Source organism: Eulemur rufifrons, chromosome 11 (assembly GCF_041146395.1).
Source record: "Eulemur rufifrons isolate Redbay chromosome 11, OSU_ERuf_1, whole genome shotgun sequence".
NCBI lineage: Eukaryota > Metazoa > Chordata > Mammalia > Primates > Lemuridae > Eulemur > Eulemur rufifrons.
Genome location: NC_090993.1, coordinates 7,108,657 through 7,132,095, shown reverse-complemented (window position 1 = coordinate 7,132,095; position 23,439 = coordinate 7,108,657). Strand labels below are relative to the sequence as shown.

The window sequence follows — 23,439 nt, the reverse complement described above, 5'->3', positions numbered from 1 at the left end:
TATTTCCAGCTGTCTTTCTGGGTTTTTAATCTTTTATCATACTTTGGATTTCCAAACAGACCTTTTCATCAGATAACGGGCTTTTTCTATCACACATCTCTGGCTTGGTCCAGAACATTTGGTATTTTTATAAGTAATGAGGGGAAGAGAACAGAAAACATAGGAGTCCAACAATTTTAGAAACATCCTGGGGGATAATTGGACTGTCTGTGGGATCCATGAGCTGCGTTTGGATTCTTAACATTTGAATTCTCACCCTTTTACTAGGATTTCCAAAACTATTTTAACACTTATAGCTGTTGAGCATATTTGTGTCACCCCTCCGCTGCCCAAAGGAGGGGCCTTAGGCATTTATCCCTGATTGTCATAGGTATCTTATTGTGTACATGCAAGAAAGCTTAATTTGTGTGGTATAAGAGCTCTTATAACATGAGATCAATATACATGTTCATGTATCTCTTATTTGAACAATTTTCTAGTGTGGTGTTTTTGTTATTTCCCTGCCTATCGTAGGGCATTTGGGGAATTGCACTGAAATATAGCTGGGTGGATTGAAAGAGCACAGAGTTCAAGGTGAAGACTAATTAAATTAGGTGGTGTAATAAAAAGAACACAGAATTAACAAATCTCTATTTAGTTTTGGCTCAATCACTTAATTAAGTGACCTTCTGAGCCCTTTTTGTCTGAAAATAAGCACAGCATCTCCAAATGTAAAGGAGTTGTATGAGAAATAAATGAAATTTGGTATGCCAAGTACCTAACAGGGCTTTGGAACAAAGCAGGCCTTCAACAAGTGGTATTCCCTTCTCCTTTAACAATGTGATAACATAATTGCAGCGAGAGAAAATTGGGTTAATGAGTTTTGAATAGCTGACAGTTTTATCAGTTGTAAATGTTATTCATTTGGAAGCAAGAGTGTTAATCTTTTTTTTGTTTTTTTGAAATCAATGACAGGTCTTTAGTTTTATGGCTTGGATCTAAATTAAATCACTGGTGCAAGGCACCTTGTCAGATTATTTCCCAAAGTGCACATGGTCCAAGAAAGACAGCTGTATTTGAGGTATGGACTGCGATTATATATATCATATATCTAATAATACAATTGTTCACTGGATTTTTTTTTTTTCAATATATAAGCATTCAGAAGTAAATATCCAGTCTCCCTTGCTTCAAGGATAATTTTTTAGACTTCTGAGGTCGTGAATTCACCCCCCAGATTCTGTTTTTGGTTTTAATGCAGATTCTTTTCATGATCACCAGCAAGTAAATTTCGTCTGCAATACGGCAATGCTCAAGGATATACCACTGGGCCAGTGAGGTGTATGAAGGGCGTGGCCTCAGGAGCTGGGAATGGTTTCGTAAGTAGAACACACAAGAATATAAGCCACTTCGCAAGATAGGGAGCGCCTACACAGTGCAGGTAGCTAAAGCTCTTTATATGACTAATTATTCACTAATTATCAAAAATTATTGGTAAGTTTTGCTCTCAACAAGATGTTATCAGAGTCAAATAGTTAATTGGATAAGATTTTTCCTTCATTGAGATTAGGACTTTTTCTGCTAAAATTAGTATATTCCTATGGTGTTCTATAAAATACCTTTACGCTTTTTTCTCAGAACATTAGACAGTAAATTTTGTCTCCATTTAGAGTTAAAACAGGCTCAGAGAAGTGACCTGCACACAGTTACTCAGCTCACTCCTGGTGGAGGCCAGGGCTCGCCTGTGGGCTTTCCCTTACTGTTTAATTTTGTTCAAGGAGCTAAATCAGCTTGTTCTATGAGGGTTGTTAAGAAAAAGAGTACTCCCTCACATTCTTCCTCTGAGAAAGCAAGTTTCAACTCTTCTAAGTGATTCTCTGAATAACATAAGTGCATTGCTACATCTTGATTTTCCAGCCTTAGCCATTATCTACCAACCTCACCGCGTGGACGATGAGAACATAGGTCTCTCTGCAGCGTTTCCCCACCATCCTCTCCACACGTCTGCAAGCAGCTTCCACCTCCCCTCATCTTCCTCGTATGATTGTGCTGTAACTGAAATTAGCTTGACAGTGTTTCTCGTAGTGGTATGACTGTGCTGTTGAAAGCTGAGACATGCAGGAAACCATGGAGATGACTTACTTTCTTCCACAATATACTTTTCCCTTAATGTCCTGATTTTTTGTTGGTTCCCTGTGGCTTCTAGCCTGCGTGAGAAGGACTGGTTGCCCCTTGCACCTGGCACACGGCTGTCTTCCTGGGACCTGCCCTGACCTTTCCTCTGGAGACTCCCCTCACCACCCCCAGTGTGGGACCTCCTGTTCCCTGGACCACATCTTCCTCTTTCTTGGTTTACTTCCTCGTTTGGGTGGAACGTGCCCTCCAATACTTCCTGCAAAAGCGTGCGGGTGGTAAATTTGCCGAGACCAATGTCTTTGTTTTACCATTACACTTAATTGGTAACTAGCTGACTATAAAATTCTAGTTTGGAAATCATTTTCCGCAGAATTTTGAAAGCATTGCCTCACTGAGTCTAGGTTCCAGTGTGTGGATGCTGAGAAATCGGAAGCCATTCTTTCTTCTCATTCTTTATGTGTATGTGTAGTCTGATTTTTCTCTGTGGAAGTTCATAGACTATTCTCATCCCCACGGCTCAGTAGTTTCACAGTGTGCTGGAGTGTGTGCCTATTCTCAACTCCTGTGCTAGGCTTACAAACTGTAAAGTCATGCCCTACCATTTTGGGACATTTTTTTAAATCATTTCATTAATTATTTCTCCATACCTTCTCTGTTCTCTCTGGCCCTCTTGTCCAGACAGTGCATCTACTGATTTGAATTTATGATTTTTTTCTCTAGTTACTATGTATCTCTGTCTTTACTTTGGGGACATCTATCTTCTAGTTCCTCTTGTGATTTAAGTTTCAGGAGCTCTTTTTTTTTTCCCTAATTTTTAAAAAGGGTATAGTAACCTATCCTTTTTAACAGATACAGTATTTTTTCTGTTTAGTTTTTATCTTTCATGTTGGAAGCTTTTCTCACATGTCTGGTAGTTCTTGCTTGTGTGTTCACATTTAAGAGTGGGGCCTTGGGCTTCTGGCTTTCCAAGGAATATCGGCTGCTTCCTAAATCTGAATTTCTGATACTGTCTTCCAAAAACCATGCAAAGAGAGCAGTCACGTGACCCATCACTTGTGCCTGCAGCATAACTAGGAGACACAGAAAACTTCAGCGTACGTGAAAGCAGAGAAATAAGCATGTGAAACTAGAGCCAGCGTCAGAACCCACGTGAGGGCCAGAGTCCGGTGGAAACTACATGGCAAAGAGACAAAGGCCATGGGGGCCTAGTGGTGGCAGTACCAGGAAAAAAAAGCAGGGACCCTACTGTGAGTGATGCCAATACTGATAAACCTGACGCCAGTGCATCTGACACTGGCCACCGGGGTGTCAAGAGGGGATGAAGTTTGAAGGTTCATGAGATGGAAGGTGGCCATTTGGAGAAAGTACCATTTCTTGGAGAGAGGGAGATGTGTCTCAGAGACTTGATGGTGAAATGAAAGAGGGAAGCAAGAGTCCCACAGAAAAAAATAAAGAATTGCAGAATCCGAAGAGACTCCAACTCCTGCTGCCTCACTTCCCCAAAAAGTGTCATCTCTAAGAAATACTGCATTTCACCCACACAACAGAGAGAACACTCTTGAATGAAGGAACTAGTAAGCCACACAAACTCCTTGTCCCTGCCTATAGGGGGACCATTTTTGCAAGCCAAGGAAAACAAAGCCTTTCAAAATGAGAACAAGGAAGATAATATCCATAAACTACTACAAGAAAGAGTGAGAATCATGGATAGCTGATGAAAACCTCAACTGTAAAGCAGAAGAAAACTGTGATAATATCCAGTCTGAATTAAACAGGCCTCTACAGAAATAAAAATTAACATTTGAAATTAGAAATTCAAAATCTCAGGTCAAAAATGGATAAAAGGGGAAAAAACTCTCGGGAAGCTGAAAAACCAGACTCAGCAAAGAAATTGAAAAAGACAAAATTACCTCAAGATTAAGCTACAAGGAAGAATAGATTCAACTAAAAGCACAACGAAAGGCCTGGAAAAACAGGGAAGCATCCAGGAGAACAAAATAGGAAGGGTTAGAAAGTGCAATGGAGACATACATGTGCGTACACACACACACACACACACACACACACACACACTCTGGATACACTTAGACCGTGAAGTCCTGTACAGGAGTGAGACTGAACAGTTTACAAACAACAGGGGCGACTCATCGTGTTGAGAAGCCGGACTCCCTTCTATTTGTCGACCCCACAAAGGTGGCTGTTTCAATATTTGGTGTTAACAATGCAACTAAACAAATACGGGTCCATCTTTATAAATGAAGCTATTTATACACGTGTGAATGTGTATGTATACACACAAATTTATATTTGTTGAATTATTTTAAAGGTATGCAAATACGTAAAAGAATCCTATGAGGAATCTTTTGTTAGAAAAAAATACCCTCCCAGCTTCACATAAATCCGGATTTCCATATATTTAGTTTGTAAGCAATGCTTATCGTCTGGAAGTGATCTGTATCTTAAGGGTATTTCAGGCTTGAAAGTACATCTAAACTTTGATTCTTCAGTGCTCATTAAGCTGGTTTTTGCAAAGGCGTATGATCACAGAACATGAGAAATGCTTAGCCCTTTCATTCACTCAACACCAAGAATCTAAAAGGTAACTGTTGGCTCTATCGGACCTCTGAGGTCGGGGCAAAGGACATAATTTACATCCCAGGAAGCTTTCAGACCAATCTAGACAAGCTAGAGCAAAGCATTAGACTTAGCAAAGGAAGAGAACTGTAATTTAAGAAATAACACAAAAGTACAGGTCTTGCCTTGTCTGGAAGACTTCCTGTTGAGCATGGTCCTGTTTTTGCCTTCTCTGGGTACTAGTTTCTTGCAGAAGACAAGTGTTCAGAGTGAAAGGTGAGATGTTCGAAAACAAGCTTAGGGAGATTAAGGTGCCCTGTGAGATCAGTCCTTGTTTGTTTGGACAAGCGCACGTTCTTGGCCTGCTGTGTCCCCTCATGGCAGGTTGACATCACAACCTGTTCTTTCCTATCTAGGAATCAACTGGCAATTAGTGTTCACGTTGTCGGCAAGTTTCTTTCTCTCATCCATTTGGCTTGGCTTTGCCTCCAGTTTTTCGGGTACTTAGTTTCCCAGGAGCGCCACCTAGTGGTCAGTGAACGAGGCTGAATCTTTCGGTGGGATTCGTGAGCCAAAGCAAACAGCAACTTGTTTCTGAACTGCAGTGTACAATGCTGTCAACTTTAATAATGATGTGGTTCCATAGTTACTTAGGATCCTAAAGTCTTTTACTTTTCATTTCAAAAGATACGTTATGATGAAGTACGTAATCATATGACTCCTAACATTGTAATGGAATCCTAGGACAAATTAAAGCCAGAGCTAATCTCCACATTGTATCTTTTCCTGCTGATTTCAACTCCCTAGTCACTTTAATTTTTAATCGTCATATTTAAGTTTCACTTTACTTGGTGGATATGCTAATAGTCATAACAGCATGTGACTGCTATGTCATATGTCATAACTACAACAAATTGCTGAAAAGGCAACAGTAGCCTACTCAGAGACAAAAAAATTGAGACAAAGAATAAAAGGAAGCCGTTGGCTCAGGATTATTAAGTACCAAGTTTAACAAACCACAAAAAGAACTAAAATACTACGTGTGCCATAGGCACAGGGTCCCGGCTAGGTTTTTTAGGAATAAAAATCAACTGTTTGATTTTGACACTCTCTCTCTGTATATATATGTTTTCAAAGCTTAATTTATTTTAAAATCCTATAAGCTTTGAAAACATATATAATCTTGGAGCTTTGGTACAGTGGGACTGTATGAGTTTTTTTTTGTCAGTATTTTCCCATCTACCTTAGAATTTCCAGTTAGGATATGCATTTATAGTCCGCAGAAGCAAAACAGAATTTTCTAAAGTAAAAGTTTTCTAGGTAATGTGTAAGCCTGGCTTTAAAAAGCACTGAGTTTTTATAGAAATAGAAGCTATAGCTCATCTCTCCAGGATAAAGGACAATAGCATTTAAAGGCTGAACCAGAATTATTAGCTCTGTAAGAAGTTTGCTTTAAAAGAAAAAAATCTGAAAAAAGCAAAATGGAAAACAATTTCTTTGATATAATACAAATGACTCAGATTTGTGGGGAGCAGCAGAATTCTTGGGGTGCAGATTTTCTCAAAAGCTTTTAACACGGATGAAGTAAAAGACTTAATTTCAAATTAATTTCTATTTCCTTGCCAGTTAACAGATATTTTCATCATTCCCCCACCCCCAGAAACTTGACGCCAACCCCTGACTCCACCGCCTGTTTCTCAAACCCATCTTCTTGCTACTGCCCGTCCTCCCATCTAAGCTGCCCCAGGAAGAACCCATCAAAAACTCTTCTCAACATGTCCCTGACTGGCTTGAAAGCCTTTCCAAGCCCCACCTGAAACAATAGATGCTTGTGAGCAGATACGGGGTCCCTGCCCTCAAAATTCTGCAACGTGGGTTAGAGCTGTCCTATCTGCATCTTTCTCCTTCTGCCGTGATGCCCGTCTCATTCGATACACTGTGCATTTGGAACATTTTATAGTGCCCCGGTAGAACATGCTAGTCACGCTAGTCCATTTCCATGCCTTTGTGTTCCTTTTCCTTAACCAGGCTAACCTGACTCAGCCTAGACTCAACTTGGATGTTGTCTCCTCCAGAAACTCTCATCCTTCCTGGTTTTCCCACAGCACGCAGCAGAAGCCCTTGTCCTAGCAGTCGCCAGACTATCCTGCATTAACCTGCTTCTGTCGCGCTCCCCAGCTGGGCTTTAAAGCTCCTTGAGGACATGGACTATCTTATTTCATAGCTCCAGAACTTTGTGTGGTTTGGGCTCAAAAAGTATTTAATTACACACGATTTGTTAAATTAGAGAAAATGATCCTCTAGGAAAGCGTAGCTGCATATAGATTCCACACAATACACATTTTAATAGCCATTTATCTATAAATATTTATTAAATACAATTTTTTAACTTTATGCTTTAAGAAATATCAAAACTTGTGAACATCCAACCAGGCTAAAATGAAAAGACTGGTAACAGGGTTAGGGATGGTGAACAGCTGCAATACTCGTACACTGCTGGCAGGAGCGTAAACTGGCTGTGCTCACTAGTAACGCTAAACATGCCCCGTGACCCTGCAACTGCACTCCTGGTACCTGCCCAACAGAAACAAGTAGAATGTTCTGTCTTAGCAGCATTATTCTTAATAGCCCCAATCTGGAAATAATTCAAATGTCCGTGAATAATAGAATGGCTGAAAAAATTCTGGTATATATTTATGCAAATACTGCAGAGCAATGAAAATGAATTTCTGCTACACAGAGCAACAAAGATACTACTTTATAAAGTTCAAAAACAGGCTAAACTAATCTGTGGTGACAGAGGTGAGGATAATGGCGGCCGTTGGGGGTGGGGAGGGTGGGGGTTACTGGCCGGGAACAGGCACCCACAGAAGGCCTTCTGCGGCAATGCAAACGTTCTCTAACTTGATCTGGGCAGTACACAGGTGAACACTATGTAAAAGTTTGTCCAGCTGCATACGTGAAAATCTGTGTACCTATATGGCAACAAAGGAAAAAAACTTGTGAACAACTAAGGTCTTGGGACTATGTCCAACATACTGAAAGTACAGCCATGAAACAAAAAGTAACCTGATAAAAGTACCTTTGTCCTTTCCCTGTAACATGGAAGAGAACACTTTAAAAAAGAAATATGCTTTTTTAAATACAAAAAGGGTATCTCTTTTATTATAATGGTTTCAACTTTGGCTTAAGGTTCATAATACTGTTTCTAGATAATTTTCCAGTTATATAACTAGGCAACTTTGTTATGTTATAGATACCAGTTACTTAACACTGAGTTTTAACCACTCATTTTGCTAAATTTTGAGAAAACAGCTAAACTCTATAAAATCTGGCCTACGGAATTATAGTGGCTATTTGTTGCTAGTAATATTCCAAAAGAAATGTACTTATTTTACTGCCTTCCGTATCTAACCTAAAATCTGCTGTCACTGTTTAGTAAAGGTAAAACAGAGAAATAAAATTCTTTAAAATATAGAAAATGTATTTTCTGTTAAGATTTTGCAAAAAAACAAAAACAGAAAAACAGAAAGTTGGAGTACCCTAAAACAACTCATACTTTATACTCTAGTGTTTTTGGCCAGTATGTCTGACACTATGAAGATTCAGTTCAGGGAATGAGTTTTAATATTATTAATAAAGAAATATTTAATATTAAACTAGATACCTGACGGGATTCCTCATGAATATTTTTAGGAAAGTATACAAATAAATAGATTAACAGATTTAAAAATCTTAAAGAGCAAGAAAGAACAAAAGTACTTAAAAATTATACATATATATAGGCAGAACAAACTCTGGGCTGCAGTCTAGGTAAGGCAAGAGTGAATGTAGCGCCCTGAGACATAAAATATTAATTACAATCTTATATATGTATATATAAAATAAAACATTTTGTATTGGTTGTGTCAACTAGATTATAAGATACAAATCTTAGCATTAACCCAAAACTTCCTGAATGGCTGATATAGCCCATTAGTGAGGTAACACAGGTAGTATATGAGACTCATTTATTTTTCAAAGATGTTTTCAGCTTTTGACTTCGATGTTGTCACTTTCAAGGCACAAGTCCAGGTGCTCGTTAATTTGAGATTCCAAAACTTCATTCTGACAAACCGGGCAATTAACCATTTTGCTCTGACTGCATGAACTACTGGAATTCTGAGTTGTGGTTATAGGACGTGAACTACACTTTGGATCATTCCCATCACTTTGTATTTGCTCTTTCTTGATAAAAAAATTGTCAAAAACAGTCTTGTCTTCTAGCCTGGGTCGTTTATTTGGGAATTTATCTTCAGACCCACTCACTTCCTGGGACGCTGTCACAGATGTTGCTTCCACTGCTTTTAAAGAATTTCTCAGGGATATCTTAGAAGATGTGACCCTTCTTTGAGAACTGGAAGAAACTGAATTTTTACTGATGTCACCAACTGTTAAGCTTGTCGTTGGAGAAGATCCGTTCACACTTCTGAAAGCCTTTTGGTTGGCAGCTGATATTCTAGGAAAATAGTTGCTTAAAACATTTTGGTGACTGGTATTAAGAACAGGGGAGACTAGATGAGAGGTTTTTTTACTTGAACCATTCTGTTCAAATTTCACCTCAGTTTTAGAATTAGGTCTTAGAGCATTTGCTGAATGGTCTTGACTTAAAAGATCTTGGGTTTTATTAATGGCATTTGAGCTGATCAGTTTCCCAGGTGATGGTAAATTGCTTGTTTCTCCTAGAACGTATCCTTTCCCACTAAAAGGGATTAACAGCTGTGCCTCACCTCTCTTGGGTTTATCTGCAAAAGAAGCAAGTAAGTTTTTCCTTAACTCAAAATAAATACAGTAACAAATATCAAGTTAATGGATAATTTTTTCAAAATTAGGAAATAATATTTTATTCTAACTTAGATCCATGCAGTAATTACCTATTATTGGGAGAAGTGCAATCTTCACAAGTGAGAGCTCTGGTATTGCCAGAACATAAACAATAAAAAAATTCTCTTATTAAGATAAAGAATCTTGTCGTGCCAAAGACCAGTAACAAAGCAACATTTACCTTGAAAATTTCTTAGTTTCCTTTATACACAATTCCAGATGGGAAGAATCTGCTGCCTCATTTTTTATCATTCCTCCAACTCAACAAAAATGAGGATACAGTCTCTTCTACGTAAATTCTTCTGTGGCTCCTTGACTTACTGAACGTTTCAGATTTGGGAACTATATCCTATGTTCCTGGGTCCTACCACATCAATCAACAACTTTCCAAGGGAAGAAGCATCAGCTTCAGCAACCTGGCTACCACCTCAAGAGGTAGTAACTGAACTTCCTAGGAAAGGGATAAATCTTGAAGAAGAAACACTGGCAAATATATGTCCTACCCTTTTCCCATTCTTCTCCCGATGAAAGTACATTCGTCCATAGCAGAAGTCGCTTAGATAGAATCCCACTGATAGGAAGGGGTGTACTTAGGACTTATATTCTGGGCATTGTGACTTGAAATGGTGTTTTTATTTTGACAAACTTTTTGCCTTCTGTTTCCTAGTAACTCAGTGAGTCAAGATAGGGAAAAGCACTTTACCTCAAATACTACCAGTGGAAACTATTCCTATTTTTACTCACTTCTATATAGAGCAAAGTATGTTTCATGGACAATGGGATTTTTTTCCTCAAGTCTACAATTGAAAAGTTCTACGCTAGAAACAACCCTTAAGCTTATCTTAATACGAGTTCTCTAAAGGATAGTATTGTCTGGACGTTGTAGCTTCAGTCACGGAAAGGTTAGAATATACATGAAGGTACCTTTATTCTCCACTGCTGACACTGGGTGCTTTCCTGGTTTTGTCTTTCCTTTGCATTTTTTTGAGTAGTTCTCTGGTTCCTTGATTTTTATATAGGTGCCTCCACAGGTTTTCTTGTGCTCAGCCCACCAGTAGTCGTTAGCAGAGGGCGCCCTGTTGGTGGCGCGTTTGACGTAGCCGTAATACGGCTGTTTGTGCTGACACGGCCCATTGCAGCGCCACCAGTGTCGCCGGTACTCGTCCACCTCGTCATGGAAAGTGTGGTATACCTGGGTCGACAGAGAATGTTCAGCATCCAGTAAGCAAGTTAATTTTAAGTAGCCCTTAAAAAAAAATTCTTGAAACTTTCCCAGAGCTGTCTGAAAAGTTCTATTTTAAAAAAGACAGCAACTGTATTTAGGTTCTGTTCAAAAGTTCATTTTAATGGGAAATAGGAGTTAATACTTCCTAAACCAGGGGTCCCCAATCTAGGGTGAGTTGTATAATTATTGCATTATCTATCACAATGTAATAATAATAGAAATAAAGTGCACAATAAACGTATTGTGCTTGTATCATCCTGAAACCATCGCCCCCTCCCCGGTCTGTGGAAAAATTGTCTACCATGAAAACGGTCCCTGGTGCCAAAAAGGTTGGGGACCACTGTCCTAAATGTGTAAAGACAGAGGCATGTGAACTTAGAAGGCAAAAAAAATTTTAAAAACCAAAGCTAAAAAATCCTCTACGAATGCTACAAGTTTAAAAAACCAAATTTTAAAAAGATCAAAAATTGGGATGAAGATTTTACATAACACTGTAATCAGAATCATTCCCACTGCTAAATTAAAATTTCCCCTGTAAGTACCAATATCAGCGGGTTCTGAAGGATTAAACTGCAACACAAGCATCTCACCCAGTGAAACCTCTAAGCTCACTCTGCATTCTCGAAGCTCTTTGTTCTTGCTTCTGTAGTAAGCCTCATCGGCTAACATTTTATCTGTTTTTAAGTGTATTTTGCATACCAGATTGAAAAGTTCTCCAGAATTCAAATGTTTTCAATGTTTGTGTCCCTAGTGGCTAATATAGCGGCTTGGCACAGGGAAGGTGTTGAGTAAGTATTTGCAGATTGACTGGACGAAAAGCATCATTCACTGCACCAGATAAAATTCTCTGTGAATAGACTTTTCAATCCTTAAGCAAGATGTTTTTATTTTTTCCCCACGCTCTAGATAAACCTAAGAACCTAAGCAAAAAAATAGCTAAGGGGAAAGTTCTGACTGAAAAGATGGCTGGCTGTCCCCGCACCCTGGTGCCGAGGACTGCAGAGCGCCATTGAAAAGCTGCTACTTCGAAATGACCACGCTCACTTTCCTGTTGCCGTCCTGGTGGACATTCCCATTTGTATCAGAATAAGGCGCACCTGTACATCGGTATATGAGACTTTTTTTTTTGTTACCAAAGACATTTAACTTTCTAATAAATTCCCTTTGTGGGAAAGAATGCTAATGGTTTTATACTATCTCTCCATCATAAGCAACAAATTTCTATAACTTGGCAAGCATGCAAATAACACACATTATGATATTAGATACAGAAGGGACTGACAGACATAGGTTCTGGGGCAAAGAGGTATCTGAAACCTGTCCTCTCTATCATGTTCAGAACTCTTCACTTAATTCATCAGCATAGCTCACCTCCCTTTGAAAGAAACACCTGGTAACTGACCTGGACTGAAAAATAATAATTCGTTAGCGAGAAAGACAGGGAATTGGATCTGTTTGGTGCCTAATTCCCGTAATTCCTAAGCCTGGGAATGTGGCTTTTAACAACGTAGTCACTAAAATAAAATCGCTGTACAGTGTGAAAGCAGCTACCCTGTGGAGTTCGTTATAACAGGATGTAACCTATAAAAGCAAGGGGTGTTCACTCTATAAAACCTCTGCTAAATAAAAGCACACAGATTTCCAAGATAAAAGAATAGATCCTCTTCCAACTGAACAATGGGAACCATACCAGCATTCTGCTTAAAGTGTAAATTCTAGTGAAGGAACTAAATGCTAGCAACTCCATAATTCTCTTGCTTGTCTGGATTTTATGTCTGATTTTTAAAAAATGCTATACCAGGCACAGTGGCACAGGCCTGTAATCTCAGCTATTCAAGAGGCTGAAGTAGGAGGATCACTTGAGCCCAGGAGCTCGAGTCCAGCCTGGGCAACAAGTTGAGACCACATCTCTAAAAAAATAACAATAAAATAAAATGCTAGCCACTTTCCTGATGTTGAAGTAACTCCATATCTAATAATTAAATGACATCTTTAGAAAAGTAAAACTGATAGTTAGAAAAGAATAATAGGTGCAGGGTGAGCACTTTTCATTTTCCATCACACTGGCCTTTATGGACTTTTAAAGGAAGGAAATACTCAAACATACCAAAGAATTTAATCTATGTAGGAATTAATATTCTGTTCAGTTCAATTCAATCCGGTATTAAGACCAGGTAAGGACACTACATTATACATCTTACATAGATGTACGTAAGATGAGTAAGAGCCATCTTGTGTTCAAAAGTATGAAAGTAAATACAAAATTATAAAGGCTTAAGTATCTGCTGAGAGGATTCAAAGGAGGGAGAAGTCATATCCCCCTGGAGAGATGGAGCGCATTCTGATACAGAACAGGGGGTGGCACACCTTAGGGAAGGCAGGCAGGTAAAATGTTCAGTTAAAGAGAAATAGGACACAAGCAGGGGAATTGGAGGTAAGAAAAAAGGAACGGTAAGGTTACTTGATAAAATGAATACAAAAATGATAAAAACAACTAATAATTAGTGCTCAAACTGTGCTACAGTGGTTTGCATGTGCTTTCTCCTTTAATCCTTCCCCCTCACAAGGATCTGAGGATCTAACGACAGGCATCGTTATTATGCCCACCTGCCCTGGGAGTAAAATGAGGTGTGGAGAAGTTAAGTACATCACAAGGTTAATCAGTGGAGCCAGGATTTGAACCCAGGCAGTCTGCCACCTCCTGCTTATGAACCCCAGGCTTTGCCACCTCCTACAATACTATGCAGAGACATGCATCAAAGACAATTTCTGATGAGGGCATGACATCTGAAACGGTAGCAGGATGCAGGATGGAGAAGGAGCCTATAATAAGGAAACGAAGTTAAGAGATCACTGTAGGAGTCCAGAAGAGAGGCACAGCACGCCTGAATTAACTATGCACGAATGTTGACCTAGAAGAGGTCAGGGGCCTCGGGGACATCACTGGCTCTGCTGTCATTGGACTATGTGCTCCTAGACACGCCAGTTAACTTCGGTAGGCCTCTTGTTTGCTGCTGAAAGTCCTCAAAGATAATACTTGTTTCCACCTAGTTCTCTATTTTTAATTAAATCTCAGGAGTTACTTATTAAATAACTACTAAATATCACGAACGTGTGTGTCTTTATATACCGTAATATTGGCTCCAGTCAGGCGGTTGATGCGATGCATATGTTTACAAAACTCTGGACCATGCCCTTCCCGGTCTTTATCATTATTAGTGACAAACAAATAGGCATGTATCATTTCATGCAAGAGAGTCTGAAACAGAAAATATCCAAATTAATTTGTTATGGCATTTTTGAAAATAAAAATACATTCTGTTACTCTACTTGAGGTCTTTTTTGGATCATAAGCTTCTTTCAGAAACTGAGAAAAGTCATGAACTATTTTTCTAGAAAAATTATATAGGCACACATTCATAAAACTTTGCACACAGGTTGAGCATCCCAAATCTAGAAATCCAAATCCGAAACTTTCCAAACACCAAGGTGACACCCAAAGGAAATGCTCACTGGAGCATTTATGTTCCTGATTTTTGGTTCAATTTAATTAAACATTAAACACATCTTGAAAATGGTATGTGGCACCATACTGAACATTTCTATTTTTACATCTCCACCATTTTCCACATTTAGGCTCGATTCAAAGGATCTATACGGCATGGACCCAACACACCTGTTTCCCATTACTGTTCTAGCTGGTCAAAAAAAACTACTTCTAGTCCTGGATAGGCCACACAGTTTCTGACCTCACTTTTGTTCACATTATTCCCATTCCTTCTGCCAAGACTAGCCCAACTGTCTCTACTTGTCAAGAGTCCATTCTGTCCTTTAAGACTCACCTCTCTCCATTTTAATTATCAGTAGTAACAGTTACAAGGTAGTAGTGATGATGCTAAGGGGTCAGGAGCTTAGAGTCAGGAAAGTAGAGCCCAAAGCCCTAAGCCCAGGATCACACGCATGTGACCTGGGACAAGTTACAACTTGTTCCTCCTCCCTAAAACAGGATGTCCTAATTTGCATGGCTGTGGTAAAGCACAATTAATGTAGTCCAAAGTCTGGCACACAATAGGTGCTCAATAAAGAGTGAGCAGGCGTGGTGCTGGTAGCAGTAATAAAATCTGTATTTATAAAGCTTTCCTTGACCTTCTCAACCAGATAAAGTCTTTTCCTTTTCCTTATGGTTCAGTTAATTATACTCATGCATTGCTTAACAACAGGGATATGTTCTTAGAAATGCACTGTTAGGTGATTTCATCTTTAGCAAACATCAAGAGTGCACTTATACAAACCTAGATGGCATAATAGCCTGTCACACACCTAGGCTACATGGCCTGTTGCTCTTAGTCCCCAAACCTGTATGGGTTGTTACTGTACTGGACGCTGTAGGCAACTGTAACACAATGATAAGTATTTGTGCATCTAGACATATAGAAAAGGTACAGTAAAAAATACAGTATTATAATCTTATGGGGCCATTCTTGTATACGAGGTCCACTGTTGGCCAGAACATCATTCTGTGGTATGACTACTTTAAATACAGACCAGAGGAAATACTCACTTGATTCCATTACCACTCATTTCCCATTCTTCTCCCACCGACTTAAAAAAAAATTTGTTCATGTGTTTAATCATTTATGTAATACATATTCATTAAGCAACTACCATTCCAATTAGGGTTCCTTATAAGGCTCATTTGGTTAACCATGTTCAATTTTTTTTTATGTACACTATTTTTTTTCTGCTTATTCATCGAGTTTCTAAGAGGGTTCTGTTAACTTCTGCGACTATGAATGCAGATTATTTCTTTTTGCTTTTGCTCATTTATGCGTTAGAAAATTTAAAGCTATGTTATTACTTTGAGGGTCATTATGTGTTGTTGTTTAATAGATTTTATTGTTATAAAATGTCCTACTTCTCTTCTGATAAAACTTTTTTCCTTGAAGTCTTTAGACTGATACTAATACTGGTTGAGCATCTCTAATCTGAAAATCAAAAATCTGAAATGCTCCAAAATCCCAAACTTTTTTAACAGCCACATTACACTCAAAGATCATGCTCCAGGGAAATGCTCACTGAAGCATTTAAGATTTTGGATACTTGGATTAGGGATGCTCAACCACTAAGCATAATGCAAATATTCCAAAAACCAAAATAATCCAAAATCCAAAACACAGATCTAAGCACTTCGAATAATGGACACCCAACCTGTATAGCCACAACAGCTTTCGGTTGTTAAGTGTTTACATGATACACTTTTTTCCATCCTTTTAAATTTAAATCATGTGTGTCTCTACTGTAAGCATGTCTCTTTTAATCTAGTATGTCATTCCATGTCTTTAATGGAGTATTTAGACCATTTACATTTAATTACTGATATTGTATTTATACCTTTCTATGTCATCTGGCCTTTGTTCCTTCTTTTTCAATTATTATTTCTATTGTACCATTTTACATTTAGTAGTAATTTTTTTAAATTGTGGTAAAAAACACATTAACATAAAATGTACCACCTTAACCATTTTTCTGGGTATAGTTCAGTAGTATCGAGTATTAATGTATTCACATCGTTGCAAAACCCATTACCTTTTGTTAGCCTTAAAAACAGCATCCCTCATATTTTCAAGCATGTTTTAACATATTTCCCACCCCATGCAGAAAATCTCTACCAACCCATGCTCTTTTGTGCAGATTTTTCAAGTGATATAATTGGGGCAGGACAAGCCACACTGGTTGCATCTTGGGGAATTACAGGCATCTACTAAATCCAATTTAAGGTAAACTGGGAGTTCCCACTTCCATTTTGCCAGCAGGAATGACCACCAGCTTTAGATAATGAAGTACGCCCTCTGCTTTGTGCTGCCAGCTCAGCTCCGTGTCCTGGGAGGACAGCAGTGTGGCAGTAGAACAGAGGAAACTCTAAATTTGTGTCTCAACAGGAAGACTTGAATCCTAAGTTTTTCTCTGCTTCTGAATACATAACTTAAGCCAGTTACTTAAGCTCTCTGAACCTTAATTGCCTCGTTCATAAAAATGAAAATAGGCCGGTGCAGCAGCTCACGCCTGGAATCCTAGCACTTTGGGAGGCCGAGGTGGGAGCCTCGGTTGAGGCCAGGAGTTCAAGACCAGACTAAGCAACACAGCGAGACCCTGTCTCTACAAAAAGAGAAAATAGCTGGGCATGATGGCATGTGCCTGTAGTTCCAGCTACTAGGGAGGCTGAGGCAGGAGGATCTGGAGTGGGGAAACTGTGGCCTTTTAGGTCCTTAAGTGTGGCCTTTTGACTGAATTCAAACTTTACAGAACTAATCCTTTTATTGAAAGGGGTGCAGCAGAGAAAGATGACGCTTTTCTTGCCTCCTGTGGTGCTTAAAAAAGAACAATCTTGAAATCAGCAGGCTGCCGTTTCCCTGCCCCTGGCAAGTGTTTGCAATGAGCTACGATGCTGCCGCAACACTCCACCAGGTCTCAAAAAAATAAAAATTAAAAAAAAAAATGAAAATAAAGACACACATTGAACATAAACCCAGCTACTGTAAAGATCAAAAGAGATAATAGACCTGTAACTATGAAGCACCCAAAACACAGCGTCTTCATTATTATTTGCCCCGCAGTGCAAGTTTCCACTGAGGGCAAAGTGATTTTTATTTTTAAACATATAGGCTAATTCACAGCAGTCAAAACCAACGATAAGCATTAGTAAACTACTGCGCTAAGAAGCAGGTTTATGCGAAGAATACCTCTACAAGATCCTTTCTTGGTCTCAACTTTAAAAGGGGTTCACTGAGACGGATGGAACACATTCCACCTTGCCCTTCATAGCTGCATATGCCGGCACACCTGGAAAACAACCACCACAAAAATGTGTTACATTTACCAAATATATACAAACGGGAACATTCTCGCGCACTTTACACTAAGAGAGCTCCAGTGGCAGATTGCATTCAGAAACTTGTTACTTTCAAGTGAGGTGAGATTCAAAGAAAATCCTTTTTTCTCCTTAAACCCCTTACCAGTCCAACCGTAGCGGTGTGAGCCACACAGCTTTCTTAGCTGTTTGGGTGGGAAAGAAACAGGGTAAGGAAGTGAGAAATACACCAAGAGAGGAGCTGCCAGATCCAAAACCTGACCCTGTCATTTAACGGCTTCCGACCCCCCGGGAACCGTCGGGCGAGAAAGAAGAGAAATCAGGGAGCTGCGGAAGAGCTGCCAGTCCCGCCTCCTTCCCAGAGGCTCGGAACTCACAGGGTCATTCGCATGCTCCACTTCACCTCGACGGCCTCCAGCTGGCCCCAGAAGAACTGGTCGTTAAACTGCATAAACAGGGCCTGCAAATCCGGGGTGGGGTCCACCAACTCCCAGGACGCGTCCACCAGCGACAGGGGCTCCTGGGCCCCATCGCGCTCCGCGACCTGCAAGTTCCACTCCTCCTGAAGTCGTAGGGCCAAAACCAGGTCCTCATCCATCGCTGCCAGGGTCCCAGGCGGGGTCTGCCGGCGTTAGGCTGGCTCCGGATCAGGCCACGCAGCGAAGGCGCGGAGGACCGGGTCAAACTCCTAGGAGATACCGGCTTCCGAGCTGCTCTCGGGTCAGCCCGCCAATCTCGCGAGAGCTCAAGGAAAACTGGTTTGAGAATGAAAACGAGTACTGAGGTTACCCTAAACGCCAAAGCCAAGATTCTGGGACTTAAGAAAAGCAAGTGTTGGTGACACCTCCTGGCGGGCGGAAAACCAGAGTTCCCAAGATCGGGCCTAGGAAGCTACCGGGAAGCTAGTTACAGCCTGCACCCCTTGCCGGTAACTTCAAACCCCGGCTACACGCTCAGCCCATGCGCAGTACCCACACCTCTCTGGCTTGCCCGTCACTCACTTCCGCGGTGGCGCCTCCTGAGCACGCGCCGTAAGCCCCTGGTGTTCTTGCGCAGGCGCACTGTCGCGCTCGGCCCCCTTGCGCAGGCGCAGTGTCTGAAGTTCAGAACCGGGAGCAGGCGTACTAGTCTCGCTCCCATCCTACTTCCTCAGCCCGGAGCTCGGCGGGGCTTGGGTGGGTCTCCACAGCGGCGGTGAGTGACAGTGATTTTGTGAGACCCGGACGGAAATGGTGATGGCGATGTCAGACAGTGGGGCGAGCCGCCTGCGGCGGCAACTGGAGTCGGGCGGCTTTGAGGCGCGGCTGTACGTGAAGCAGCTCTCGCAGCAGTCGGACGGGGACCGGGACCTGCAGGAGCACCGGCAGCGCATCCAGGCGCTGGCGGAGGAGACGGCGCAGAACCTGAAGCGCAACGTCTACCAGAACTACCGGCAGTTCATAGAGACGGCCCGCGAGATCTCCTACCTGGAGAGCGAGATGTACCAGCTCAGCCATCTGCTGACGGAGCAGAAGAGCAGCCTGGAGAGCATCCCGCTTACCCTGCTGCCCGCCGCCGCCGCCGCCGCCGCCGGGGCCGCCGCCGCCTCTGGAGGGGAGGAGGGAGGTGGCGGTGCCGGGGGCCGAGACCACCTCCGAGGCCAGACTGGCTTTTTTCCCACCCCTGGGGGCGCCTCCCGCGACAGTTCCGGTCCGGGCGAAGAAGGCAAGCAGCGCACTCTCACCACCCTGCTTGAGAAGGTGGAAGGCTGCAGGCACCTGCTGGAGACGCCGGGACAATACCTGGTGTACAACGGGGACCTGGTGGAATACGAGGCGGACCACATGGCCCAACTGCAGCGGGTGCACGGCTTTCTCATGAACGACTGTTTGTTGGTGGCCACCTGGCTGCCGCAGAGGCGGGGGATGTATCGCTACAACGCTCTCTACCCCCTAGATGGTTTGGCCGTAGTCAATGTCAAGGACAACCCGCCCATGAAGGACATGTTCAAACTGCTCATGTTCCCCGAGAGCCGAATTTTTCAGGCAGAAAATGCCAAAATCAAACGAGAGTGGCTGGAAGTGCTAGAGGAGACCAAGAGAGCCCTCAGTGAAAAAAGACGAAGGGAGCAGGAGGAGGCAGCGGCCCCTCGAGGGCCACCCCAAGTGACCTCCAAGGCCAGTAACCCGTTTGAGGATGAGGAAGAAGAAGAACCAGCTGTTCCTGAGGTAGAGGAAGAAAAGGTGGACCTCTCGATGGAATGGATCCAAGAGTTACCTGAGGACCTGGACGTCTGTATTGCCCAGAGGGACTTTGAAGGGGCCGTTGACCTGCTGGATAAATTGAACCATTACCTGGAAGATAAGCCCAGTCCACCTCCTGTAAAAGAGCTAAGGGCCAAAGTGGATGAGCGTGTTCGACAGCTCACTGAGGTGCTAGTGTTCGAACTGTCCCCAGATCGTTCCCTGAGAGGTGGTCCCAAGGCTACTCGCAGGGCGGTTTCTCAGCTGATCCGGCTCGGCCAGTGCACGAAAGCCTGTGAGTTGTTTCTGAGAAACAGGGCAGCCGCTGTGCACACTGCAATACGTCAGCTTCGCATTGAAGGTGCCACTTTACTCTATATTCATAAACTCTGCCATGTCTTCTTTACCAGCCTTCTTGAAACTGCAAGAGAATTTGAGATAGATTTTGCAGGCACTGACAGCGGCTGCTACTCTGCCTTTGTGGTCTGGGCAAGATCAGCCATGGGCATGTTCGTGGATGCTTTTAGCAAGCAGGTGTTTGACAGTAAGGAGAGCCTTTCTACAGCAGCCGAGTGCGTGAAAGTGGCTAAGGAGCACTGCCAGCAACTGGGAGACATCGGACTAGACCTCACCTTCATCATCCATGCCCTTCTGGTGAAAGACATCCAAGGGGCCTTGCATAGTTACAAAGAAATCATCATTGAAGCTACTAAACATCGCAACTCCGAAGAGATGTGGAGGAGGATGAACTTGATGACTCCGGAAGCGCTAGGTAAGCTCAAAGAAGAGATGAAAAGCTGTGGGGTAAGTAACTTTGAGCAGTACACAGGGGATGACTGCTGGGTGAACCTAAGTTACACGGTGGTTGCGTTCACCAAACAGACCATGGGCTTCTTGGAAGAGGCACTGAAGCTGTATTTCCCAGAGCTGCACATGGTACTGTTGGAGAGCCTGGTGGAAATCATTTTGGTTGCTGTTCAGCACGTGGATTATAGTCTTCGGTGTGAGCAGGATCCGGAGAAGAAGGCTTTTATCAGACAGAATGCATCCTTTCTATATGAAACAGTCCTCCCTGTGGTGGAGAAAAGGTTCGAAGAAGGTGTGGGGAAACCTGCAAAGCAACTCCAAGACCTGAGGAATGCATCTAGACTTATCCGTGTGAATCCCGAAAGTACAACGTCAGTGGTCTGATTGTTTGTGTCTGTTTATATGTGTACATATATATTGCTTATATATTATTTATATTTATATTAAGTTGCATTAGCATATTCTTTATAGTCTCAAACACAGCTTAAAAAGTGCCCTCTTAGAAATGCAAAATCAAAAAGACAAAAAAATTTAAAATTAAGCCCAAATAACAAAAATATTGGTATTATTAAAACCTGTAGTATGCTATCCTTTTAAATTATGCTAATTCTCTACTGAATGTATGCTCACACTATAGTATTTCAGTTTTATCCTTTGAGTCAAAATACATTTTCTCACAGTATATATTATGTGACACAGAGTCATAATATTTATAAATACATAGTTGAGTATGTTGTGGAAAGTTTCCCAGTTCACTAAAATGTTAGGTTTCTTAAAGTGCCATGTAAAACACCCTGCTTCGTATACTTTCCCCCTCCTTAAAATGTAATTGGACAGTTTGGGGCAAAGAAAGGAGTTGGGAACATTGGTTTTAGGGTAAGTTTTTGTCAGAAGAATTCTTTCTTGAAACTAGCTAGTGTATGGACTCAGATACTTCGATCCTTATGGAATACAACAGGAAGCTTTCAGAAAAAATAATTCAGCAAATGTTTCCAACATAATTTGAATGGCTAATTTTTAGTTGCTAATTAGCATCTTCATAATATTTGATTTGGGAGCATTTACTTGCAAATCTTAAGGACTGTGACGAATTTTTTTTTTTCAACATATTCTAGAATTGTGGGAGTTTCCAGCTGGAATTTGTGTCGTCGTCACATTTTAAAAAATAAAGATAACAATAAAAAACAGAATCCAGTGAGGAACCTGGCTGCAGCTGCCGAGTTTTAGCTGCCCTCTCGTGGCCCCCCACCCCCTCCAGTGTAGGCTGTATAGTGGCTCAGGCTTCATCAAATGGAAAAAAGGTTTGCATTCAAGTAGTTATTTAGATTTCAGGGTCTGGGTGGATGGGAAATTAGAAAAAATCATATGTACCTAATGTTCTCAAGTAAGACAACTCTGAGGAGAGATTTGGTTTTTTTGTAACAGTGAAGAACAGAGGTGGGACAATGCCCCAGGCAGAGGGAAGACAGAACCTTCTCTGACTCCTAGAATGCTCTATGCCGCATTTTTCTTCGTTTAATTTTTAAAAGTGAATACTTATTCAGATTGTTTAGTAAAGCAAAAATAACTACAGAAATGTGAGCTTCCTAAGGTTCCTAAACTATTGCTTCTATTGTATATTTATTATATAACATTCCTCGTACTTTGAGAGAAATTGTGCTTGCTAAGATACATTTTTTTCCCCCTAGCTTCTAGTTGTGATTCTTGTTCATAAGTGCCATTGTTGATGCCAGTGATTTCAAAAGGTCATTTCTTTTACCTGAATAAAAATGGTGATAGTAAGACTAAAAATTATGTGAAACCTAAAATAAATTCCAAATAGTGGCTCAGGGTTGTAAAATTCTTTGAATTACTCGTGCGCCAGACCAGCCCTTTTGTTTTCTTTTTAGCCATGCATATTTAAAGGGTTGAAAATTATCAGTTACAGATTTCCTTTGACTAATTATTTTCACATAACTTTAGGATTTTCTAGATGACCGTAACTGGATATCTCAGCTGAGCGAAAGCAGTTATAATTTGTCTTTTTTAAGATCACTGGAAACTTGAATTTGATAAAAATTTTGTGATTATTATTTTGTGCCATTTACAGGTTCCAATATTGTGTTGTGCACAACACGTATTGTGTAAATATATGATGCTGGATCCATGAAATGATACTTCTGAAATCAAAATTTCTCTTAAGGCGTGAAGTTGTAAAAACTTAAATGTGTATACTCAGATATTTAAATGGTTGCTTCTTCATGGAACTGTCTGCTTGGTAAACTGGAAGTACAGAATTTTCTTTCGTTAAAATTTGTGTGTTCCTGCACAGTTGTAGCTGAAAGAAGTATGGTTTTGGTGAATCAATTAGTGTGGGAAGTTGGTTAAAGACCATCAGTGTTGTAATGTCTTTGTGCCTAGGCAAAACAGTTATGTTGCATTCCTCAAAGTGGAGTGAGAGCTCTTCTAATTTTTTGGTTTCTGTTAGACTCCAAAACAAGTTCTAAAAATTGAATGCAGTTAGAGATTGTCCAGAAAGATAGTACATACAGAAATGTACCACGTAAGCGTTGATTATCTTTCCTTGTTTGCTTCAAGGATAACACTGTCACTGGAGCTTGGAATTAGACTTGATTGAATTAATTACTGTTGGGGAAAAAGGTCACTCCGTGGAATTAAATCTCTTTTTGATTAAAGCCTTATTTCACTTAAGTGCTAAAAACTCACTTATTTTTGTTTAAATACTACCTATAGTTTAATTATTGGCACTTGCATTTTACAACTTG

The 23,439-nt window shown here is 41.0% G+C and overlaps 2 protein-coding genes across 3 annotated transcripts; one reads left to right on the top strand and one right to left on the bottom strand.

Annotated features, from left to right (window-relative positions):
- Window positions 1-8,561: 8,561 nt before the first annotated feature.
- SPRTN (SprT-like N-terminal domain) lies at window positions 8,562-18,595 on the bottom strand. Of its 2 annotated transcripts, XM_069484679.1 has the most exons (5): window positions 18,023-18,595; window positions 17,518-17,617; window positions 13,908-14,036; window positions 10,477-10,744; window positions 8,562-9,473 (listed from the first exon to the last, which is right to left on the bottom strand). In XM_069484679.1, exons 1-5 carry the CDS (start codon window positions 18,241-18,243, stop codon window positions 8,719-8,721), a joined length of 1,473 nt encoding a protein of 490 aa, XP_069340780.1. In that variant the 5' UTR covers window positions 18,244-18,595; the 3' UTR covers window positions 8,562-8,718. The 2 variants fall into 2 exon arrangements, with proteins under 2 accessions (XP_069340780.1, XP_069340781.1); XM_069484680.1 differs by lacking the exons at window positions 8,562-9,473; window positions 13,908-14,036 and having other exon boundaries at window positions 10,014-10,744.
- A 242-nt stretch (window positions 18,596-18,837) lies between these two features.
- Window positions 18,838-21,058, top strand: EXOC8 (exocyst complex component 8). Its single transcript, XM_069484678.1, has one exon. It carries the CDS (start codon window positions 18,875-18,877, stop codon window positions 21,056-21,058), a length of 2,184 nt encoding a protein of 727 aa, XP_069340779.1. The 5' UTR covers window positions 18,838-18,874.
- Window positions 21,059-23,439: the final 2,381 nt, after the last annotated feature.